This window comes from Mercenaria mercenaria, chromosome 14 (genome assembly GCF_021730395.1).
Source record: "Mercenaria mercenaria strain notata chromosome 14, MADL_Memer_1, whole genome shotgun sequence".
In the NCBI taxonomy this organism is placed as follows: domain Eukaryota; kingdom Metazoa; phylum Mollusca; class Bivalvia; order Venerida; family Veneridae; genus Mercenaria; species Mercenaria mercenaria.
This window is the reverse complement of record NC_069374.1, coordinates 37,246,858-37,257,297: the sequence shown is the minus strand read 5'-3', so window position 1 is coordinate 37,257,297 and position 10,440 is coordinate 37,246,858. Positions and strand designations below refer to the sequence as shown.

At 34.2% G+C, this 10,440-nt stretch overlaps 1 protein-coding gene across 1 annotated transcript; it reads left to right on the top strand.

The window, feature by feature from the left end:
- The first annotated feature begins 738 nt into the window (after nucleotides 1-738).
- On the top strand, nucleotides 739-5,297 carry LOC123527284 (uncharacterized). The gene is made up of 2 exons (XM_045306643.2): nucleotides 739-878; nucleotides 3,426-5,297. Exon 2 carries the CDS (start codon nucleotides 3,519-3,521, stop codon nucleotides 5,121-5,123), a length of 1,605 nt encoding a protein of 534 aa, XP_045162578.2. The 5' UTR covers nucleotides 739-878; nucleotides 3,426-3,518; the 3' UTR covers nucleotides 5,124-5,297.
- The last annotated feature ends 5,143 nt before the right edge of the window (nucleotides 5,298-10,440 follow it).

Genomic DNA, 10,440 nt, shown 5'->3' with positions numbered 1-10,440 from the left:
CGTCTAGGCAGTGGTTTCTGCGACATTATTTGAGTTGGGGGTAAAGCTAAAGTAAGTCCTGCAGGATTATATAAGGCCATGAAAAGGAAACATTGCTAATCAACAGGAGATGGAGGCATGTTGGTCTAAAATTGAATGGTCTTTCATTTTCGGTATTTATTATTATTATTATTATTACTACTACTACTAGTAGTAGTAGTAGTACATGTATACATATTCTTTGATCCCTTCTTATTGCGTTGAAACTTACAGTTATTAATTGCATAATATTTACTATTAAGTGATACAAAGAAGTCATGGGGAAAGTATATATATTTGTTTTGTTCTTGAGCCTAGTGTACCTAGTGTAATGCACGCTACAATACCGGTATCAATAAGAAAGTCTAAGATATCACTCCAGTTTTCGGTATTGATTTCACAAGACATTGATATTTACATTTAGAAAGTCAGACAAAAAAACTGTTTCAGTTTGAAATAAGCCACACTTTAATGTTTTGGGTGAAACTGTCTGGTTAATTTTAATAATCTTTAATTATAAATGATACCAATACTGCGCACTACTAATTCTTAAAATACCATTTTGAAACTAAATCTTAAACTGATCATAACATGACAAAAAAAAACATAAATAGTAGAAAATTATTAAAGTCTTATTTCTGTAGCAATGAAATTTTGTTCGATCATTTAAAGGATTTCAAACAGGTCTATTGTTTATTTCCGCTATCAAGTCACTGCAGCATATTTACGAAGTATTTAATATAATACAGGATGTTAAAGTGACATTTATACGTCTGACTTGCTCTAATCTGATTGTTTTTATTTGTTCATGTAAATGTATGTGTTCCATATGCAGGCTACATCATTGTTTTATAAAACTGGTAAGTATTCTTTGTTTTATTGTATTAAAAACTTTTTCAGACATTTTTTTACTCATTTTCTAGCACAAAACAACATAATGACGAAAACAATATAGTTTTCCGTTATGTTCTAAGACAAAATGTTCATTCAGATTTATCAATATTGCTCGCTTTTAATCCAAATTAAATATGATATCGTATATCTCTATTTACTGAATAAAGATGTTCTGTTTAAACGACTTAGTGGTATATTTTTTGAGAATTTCTGTGGTTTAATTAGCATATCTGTTGTTACAATATTGTGTGTTAGGGTTTCAGGTGGTGGAGACTTCTTTTATTTTCGCTATTTTGCAATTTTGGAACATGATGAAGAGCGGTAGTGTCTATATATAGTTTTATTGTCTGTGTCTGTTTGTGTAAATATCAGTCGTCATTTTACCCATATGTTGCTGTTTACACGCGTAAAGAAAAATGTTGTGTTTTTTTTGTTCTTTTTTTTTTTTTTTTTGTTTTTTTTTTTTTTTTTCATTTTACACATTTGTCTTTGTTTTTAAAAGAGGCATCGTGATTTTGCTTTTACTGATGAATAGAGGACACTGGACTTGCATCTACAATGTTTTGTTTTGTTTTTTAAATTTAATTTTTTCTCACTTTAGATACGTCGTCCATTATCATAGTACAATGTACGTTTGTAACTTTAATACATGAGCAATTAGAACTTCTAGTCTGGGTGTTTGGGTGAGTTTAAGGCTAGAATTATTCTTCGCAATGGAATTCCTCGAGCGTAAAATACATACACACTTATCTATATAAATATTCATGCTCTTGGCCTACAAAATAACTATGAACGCCTGGACTGTCTAAATTTTGGAAAAATGTGTGACATTGTCTAGTGGCTTCTCGTATATAATCTCCACCTTTGCGGATAATGCGATTCGCCAGATATTGAAATATGTTATTTTTGTAACTATATATTGGCGGGACTTCATTTAAATGTAATTACTTTTACAACTAATGGTAAAAAAATGAGCTTTTCTGTCTTTTATTGTACGAGTTAGTTAAGACAGTGAATTAACTGCTTCCGTCAACAATCGTTAACCAGCTTTTAGCTTTAGAATTTGACAACCTACTTTTGTATCATTGGATGTACAGAAAAAATAAATACGACTGAGCATATTTGAATTAAAACTTAACTAACTTGCTAGTATAATTTACTAAATTGACGGACTGAAGATTGGTTATATCTAACGGAAACAAATTTGATAGACACCGGATGCATTTCAAGTGTTATTCAATTATATGTACTGTATTATATTGTCCTACATTTTGTTAGTGAATAAAATACAGACAGGAGTTTGGATGAGCACATATAACTAAATCACACGTCCTTAGCATTTTATTAGTGAACATATTTATAATTTCGATTGAAGGGGCAATTGCACTTTGTAATTTTTAACTTTGATATCGTCGTAAAAGTTGATGTTATGTTCGATAGAAATTTCTAACTACTTTCTTGGTTATAAGCAAGTCCATGTACTTGTGACGTCGCAAACATGGTCATATACATCTGTATTTTGCGCTAAACTATAAAGGTATAAAATAAGTTTATTCTCTCTCATATTTTCTTTTATTAAGCTTACTATAATGTAACTTACATCTGAATATGCGTAATGAAAAAGTTCGCATTTTACAACTGTTGAACTACTGTCTAATGCGGTCCATAAGCTGTTAACGATTTACACCCGACTCAAAACCATTGCCTAGTAGTACTCTAACATCTTGCAATAAGAAAAATCAGACATTTTGTTGTTTGACTTAGTATTGTTGTCTTTAAATTTTATGACAACTTTTGATCAATTTTAGATATCTTAATTTCTATTTTATGATATCAAAATTGAATCAAGAATACCACAAAAACAAATTCAAGATGAGAAATGGTAAAACAGTACCACACAGACATTGCAACCGGAAATCGTGCGCTGTTACAAGACGCCCCTCCTTCCGGCAATCGCCGTTCATTTTTAGAAATGTTGTAACTGAAAGAAAGTAAATGGGACAGAACATGATTGGAGTAGTTTTCTTTTCAGTATAAAATACATTGATTCATTGAAAGTCTCTTTGGGTCCTTTAGCGTCGACCTAACCCATATCTAAGATATACATATAAACATGTATTAGTACGTGTTTATATATAACAAGGAACAAAATATTTCCAAATTTAAAGCTATTCGTTTAATTTTTTTAACAGTAATATTCACATAACCGTACCTCAATGTTATTGTTTGGTCTGACAGCAGTTACCTTTTCATTTATTTATTTGTTTTGAAAATGATTTTTTTCTTCCTTCATTTTAAACAATTGAATAAAAACAAACGTGAAGGTATACATGTTTTTCATACATACTCGAAAAAAATGAAAATGACAGAACATAAATAAAATGCATGAGGGAAATGTAACAGCATAGAACATTTTAGGAATTATTTGAGACAGAACGTAAACGTACACTGTATAACGTATCAGTTGAACTACCATTATCTGTCGTGTAATAAAATTAATTCATTTTTTCCAGCGCTGGGACAAGATCGATGTGTCATTTAAATCGGCATGTGAATGAATACAGTGCAAAATCCTTTCAGACGTTTATTAGAAACTGTAATTAAATATGGAAAACGCGACTTATGTGTTGAACAACTCTTCACAAGCAGTCACGGATGTAACTGTTACCGACGAGACGTCTGTAAGTACTGGTGTAACACAAAATGGCATAACAACCGTCGAACAAACTACAGCCACTATCAGTCTGTGGTTGAGTACCGGTTCTAAATGGTCTGGCATAACAGGCAGTTCCCAAACAACAGGAAACTTCACGAACCGGACAGGTTTTACCACAAATGACTACAACCAAGAATATACTAATTATAATTATGACGACACTGACTATAATTATAACTACGTGGATGAATACATGTATCCTGGTTACACATTTGAAGTACCATTCTATCTATATATTTGGGAATTCTTGGTTATATTTACATTCCTTGTCAACCTTGTTGTGATATCAGTTCTGCTGCGCAGAAAGATGCGCAATACTACGAATATAGTGCTTGCCGCCATTGCAATTTCAGACTCGCTTACCGGACTCGTGACTCTGCCATCCTATATCATGGTGTTTATGAAGTATGTTCCGGCAAATGGTGACTACGAGTACGATTACAGCATAAATCATACAATCAGTGAACAATCTACTCCGAGTCAGTACGGAAGCGGGGGAAATAACTCCTTCTATAACGGTATTCCGCCTAGTCAAGAGCAGGAACCAGTTGGCGGATGTGGACTATCTAAAGATCTCTGCAATGGTTTCATGATTTCAAAGTACTTTTTGTCAAAATCATTCCATTCAATGTCAATATTTCTCACTTTATTTCTAGGAATCCAGAGATATATATCAATAAGATACCCGTACCGATCACAACTTCTACTCAGTTTGCCAAAAACCATTATTTACTGTGTGGTTATTGTATTCGTTTCCCCAATATTACATATATATCATCTTTTAGGAGAAAGAGCGTTTCGTGGCATGTGTCAGTGGGAACTACAGGAGAAAGGTTGCGGAAGCGGATGTATCTATTTATTCATTACATTTTTCATACGTCATTTGATACCCTGTGTCGCGCTTGTAACATTTACTATTCTTTTTATTCTTCAATTACGATCAGGGGAGAGAACTCTATGCCGAATGGACAGTAGCAAATCACAACTTACGAGACGGAAGGAAGAAAATCGACGTATTTCTACGATTGTTACAGCAGTGGTTATAGTTTTTCTGATACCGGAAATACCGTATGGAATATTTCTTTTGTACAATGCTATAGACAAAGCAGGCAATCAAGGCAGGGACATCAATTTGGAAACAAACAGAACTATCCATTTAGTCTACGAACTTCTACTAGTCTTGTCATTTCACGCCAACTTCTATATCTACACCTTTTTCAATAGAAGATTCAGGAAGACACTTTACAGGACCTATCTAAAACCCGTCAGGCGATTCCTCGGTGATACAGACAGACTGTCGGTATCTACAACCTCGTCCTTTTCACGCAAGGCTACACACAGGAAGACAGATACCGGAAGTGCTGTAACAAGGATTGAAATGGAATCGATGATTAAAACTTCACCACCAGACCAACCAGAAATACAAACGAACTCGGCTGCCTCAAGCTCAGTTGATAAAGATCCAACTGGCTTTAAAGGCGACTGCACTTTGTGATGAAAAATTGAAGAAAGGAAAAGAACACTAATGGACGCGGTAGATGGCCGCTTTACACTGAACAGTACATAGAAATATCTGATATTTGAACCAAAGCCATGACGTAATTGTAACAGTTTCCATTCTTTAATTGCTTATCGCTTGAACAATATGTAAATAAAAACATTAACGCTTGGTAATTGATTTAATTTCCTAAATATTGATCCCCTCTTTGAATCCCAGAACAAATGTTACATATAACATTATTTGATAGACAACCAGATTGTGTATATCTAAATGGGCACAAATGTTCTGGCCAAAGAAATCAAAGGCCAATGAAATGTCTGATGACTGCGAGTTTTTTGGTAGATTTATTTTTCTGTTTAAATGCCAGTCTATGAATATACATGAATGAGAAACAAATACAAATATAATGTGCCTCATATCTAAGACGAACTCTGCCTGACCCAGCTTGTGATGTAACCATGGGCTGGAATATCTTATCATTGATAGATCTTATATAATCTAAATGGTCAGTGTGAGTGGATACAGGTTGAATAAGAACTGCTTGTTCATTGATAATTCATCCGCATTGTTCATGAATGGAACTATTTTGTGTAGCACATGAACATCCTTTGGATGTGATTCGGAATAAAATAAAGATGCTATGATTGTCAGAAATACACTTTAACTTTGGTAGCGGGATAAACCCGCAACCAAAAATGCTTTGTATCGGGTAACATCTCCAAAATCATCAACCTCCGAAAATATATTTATAACTATAGTCAAAATTGTATTAAAGACAACCTCTTCATAGAGACCATCTGCTATAAGTTTTATTTGCAAAGTAGTTTCTTTCCAGTTTATATAAAATGTTGATAAAAACAATTTGTATATGGAACATTGTCTTATAGACAAACTTCCTAAACACTTACCTGCCAACATACAACACCTGACCGTAAAGACCCTTGTTAAACATTTATAGTTTATTTTATTCTGTCTCTGCATAGATCATTAGACCATAGTTTTGGCTTTCCGCGCAGATACAACTGTGCTATAGATCATCTGTGAACAGGGAACACATGTTGACCACCTGTGAACAGGGACCACCTGTAAACTGGGGACACCTGTTGACCACCTGTGAACATGGACCACCGGTAAATAGGGACCATCTGGTTGTTTATAGCACAAGAAAATTATCTCATCATACATTATGCATGGTTAGCATAAAAGGTAGCCTCATGCACCATAAACAAAATAATAAATTGTTTTATACTATGCCTAAATACTCAGTATTCATCATGTTGAAAAGATCAAAGGAAAATTGCTGCACAATGAAATAATTAAATTAAGTACGCATCAGATTTTCTTATTTGAAATATTAATAAAATGTTTAATTAAAGATCATTTGGTTTTCCATTTATTAACCGACATGAAAATAAATGCAACAAGATGCGGCAATGGGTGCTAATCACTCACATGCGGAAGTAAACAATTATAGGTAATTAGATTTGTATCGAGAAATATGCACAAGTTCTGCAGCGGAAACATTTCGCGACTATAGGAGCGCAATATCATTCCGCGAAGGAACGAGTGCATATTTCTCGATGCAACTCTAATCATTTTACTACATACACATATTACACATAGAGGAGATTACATGAGTGTCTTTTCATATTGAATTTATTCAACGAGTTTAATAAATTCAATGTGGAAAGTCACAAATGTAATATTCTATTTATCACATGTTAGCCTTTCCTGTCGAATCTCTCTTTTACTATATAAACAAGTTAATTTGACCAACGTTTTCTACTCGATAAACGACGTCGACGTCAAAGCTTTATTACACTAGAGTATTATCATTTTTATTTAATGGCTTTATTACACTCCCGCGACGTCAAACATGTGATAATTATAATTATTATATAAATGATATAAATGTGTTCCTTAGCCTGAGAAAAACTGAAAATACCGTCATTAAAGAACTGAAACTGACGTAACAAATGACGTCACACTCCCTCTATGAAATTTAAACGGCAATATGGAAAAAATATTGACGTTTCAGGTTCCATTGTTAATGAAAGGAACGTATAAATCAGTATGTAATGAGAAGGAAATATAACAATTAGGACTTGTTGAGACAAATGAAAAATGTTCCTCCTTTATTTATGAAAGTCCAAACTTTTAATGGAGGAACATTGACATAGCAAACCTGGTAAGACCGATAGCCTTTGGCTTAAAAAATGCCTCTACCCTTTACGGAAAAGGCTTATTATTTCCGAATATTATAGGGCAGACAAGTTGTTTTAGTCCGGGTTTCTGCAGGGTTGGCATTAAAGCGGGAAATACTCGTATTTCCCAGTCGTATTTCCAAGGACGGGGGGTGGGGAAATACTGGGAATTCCCAGGAAATACAGGTAAATACAGGGTACAAAGGAATAAAGTATAGAATTCATATATTGTTAATACTGAAGCATTACAAGTGTAAGCTGATAATCTTGTTTTCACTCAAAACATTTTCACTCTTCAACATGATTTGTAATCATGATCAAAAACCCGTTTCACATTGATAACTAGTTACATGTTAGGTATAAACTCGAAGCCAAGAGATCCGTGTTGAAATTATTATAATCTCTTTAAAGATGGGTCTAAAATTGTTAAATGCAAAGCCTGTAAGACCATTGTCTGTGGCAAGAGTATACGCATGCGAGCACATTCAAAAGAATGTCGTGGAACAGTTGAAGAGCGTGTTACTGTTACACCCAGTCATCCATCGACAGAACCATGCACACAAGCAAGAAAGAGACATTTCTCTGGATAGAAAGAAGTGACTCTCCAAAAACTGGTATAAATGTAAGCTGTTTTCAATATTAAAACAAATTGCCTTATTTTCTATTTGTATCTTGAGTAGTTAAATGTTTGAGACATAATTATAATATGTTATGGTTCACTGGTGTTTAGGAGTAGGTTTAGTAACAATTTTAAAAACATGTTTCATCGATACTGAACAATGTATACGCTGATCAAATAGAGTGTCTCAATTAAATGAAAACAGTTGTCTTTTTCTGTTTATATCAGATTAGCCACAATCACCATCAACTCCAAAGAGACCTAAGCGTCAACGGAATTTGAGTTGATTTGGAGTGTTCACCGATCTTTTTACCCGGACTCAACTTGACAAGCAAACAACAAAACTATTTTTTAAACGCATGCAACCTACCATTTGATTTAGCAGAAAACTATGTATGGAAAGAAATCATTGAAATGATACATCATGTGTATTGTTCCCGAATTCGTAAAGATATTGGAGGATATCTTTCGGATGACATACATGAACAGTCAACAAATATGAAAAGTGAACTGGAGGGCAAAGATGCAAAACGGCTTGAGTGATATACATAATACACCTGCTGATGCAACAAGAATTCACGCAGAAAATGAATCATTCTTCTTGCAAGAACAAACAAAAAGACAGCAGTATATTGTACGTCCAAAGCTACAGACTCTATTAAACAGGCACAAGAAAACTACAAGTGAACAGTTACTAGTTACCGAGGTCGTTACAGGTAAAGAAAACAATGGATATGGTGAAACAGAACTTGAAATCAGCAGATTCTAACTTGATTGTGCATAGTTTGTTCTTCCAATTGCTTAAATTTACTTTGACAGGACGTCTGCCAAGTGTAAGTGATAATCCATGTGAAAATAAATACCATAATTTACCAGGTCCGCTGGTCTTGCAAAACTCAACGCCTTTTTGCGTCAAAAAAATCGCTCGCTTATACTAGGAAGGGTAATTCAATATAAATTTAAAAAGTCCTCGTTCAATAACTTGAGAAACGCTTGACTCAAAACTTTTAAACTTGATAGCATAATTTGGCTTATGAAGTAGATGACCCCTATTGTTTTGGGGCCAATAGGTCAAACGTCAAGATCATAAGGACCTGACCATTGAAAACTACTTCTGAACGGTTATCAATCTATCAAGAACATTCAAACTTAATAGCATGATTTGGCTTAACGAGGTAGAAGACCATTGTCTTTTTTGGGGTCAGTAATTTAAAGGTCAAGGTCAAAGGGGCCTGAACCTTGAAAACTCTTTCTGCTAAATAACTTGAGAACCACTTGACCCATTATCTTCAAACTTGATAGCATGATTAGCTTTATGAAATAAAATGACCGTTATTGTTTTGGCGTACGTAGATCATAGGTCAAGGACAAAGTAATCACGGGACTGACACCTTAATTAGGGTCTTTGCGCAGCTGGAATTCGGTTAAATCTTCCTTTCTGGCTCCTGACCGTTCAAAGGCGATGTCGCACTCTTTGCTTTGTTTTTATTGTCTATTTGTTTTACTGCGTCCAGACGTGTGTATTATCACACTCGACAAAACTCAAGATTTTATTTTAATATAATCATTCCAAAATGAAGATACAGGCTTATTTATCATTTATAGGTATTCATATAGACCTTTTTGCAAAAGCTATCGGTTGGTATGCCATTTCCCGAATGTTTTTATTTTAACGCGCATGCGCTCTTAACGTGTGGCAAAAGAAACACTCAACAATAAGTAAACCTACATAGAATTATCATCATATTACGAATTGTTTTGCCACTATTAAGATGATTTCAATCAAGTTATTTGTTATACAGTATGCTTTGATTAAAGACATGTATGTTATTAATCAGGGCTCCGGAAATTTTGATAACTCAATCGGTCCGAAACGAAAATCCTGACATCGGCGCTACCCCACCCACCGCATTTCCAATATTACATATTTTGTAAAACGTGATAGAGTAAAGAAATAAGCATGTCATGCATTAAAACTGAGTTACCGGTCACCGCGTGTTTCCATACAATGAAGACAGTTATTCAGTTTTATGTGTGATCGTTACTTTGTTTAAATTTCGATGTTTTTCCGAGAAAATACTTGTAAAGATAAAATTACCGAGGCATTGACACCGTGTGCGTAACTAGTCTAAAAGCCAACGCACGTGACCGGTACCGTATACACGGCAGATACTTTGTGATGTTTCCTCATTCTTTGACGGAATTCTATAAAATACAATGCGTCAAAGTTAATTACACGACACATATTCTCTGCTAAACAGTCTCAGTATTTTAAGAATACTCTGCCGCGGACCGAATGTGTACGTTATATGAACGCTGAGATCGAATTTCCCGCATGTATAGTACCAAAAGGTTGGCCACGGATATTTCATTTCACTTATGTTGTACTTCAATAAGCAACTACATTTTATAAAGTTATATGTCATCTTCTGATGTAAACAAAATTTCATTTTGAAACGTTTTTTAAAACACCGATTTGATAAACAGC

Excerpts from the sequence above, each read along its gene's own strand:
- LOC123527284 (XM_045306643.2), top strand. The coding sequence starts at position 3,519 with ATGGAAAACGCGACTTATGTGTTGAACAACTCTTCACAAGCAGTCACG.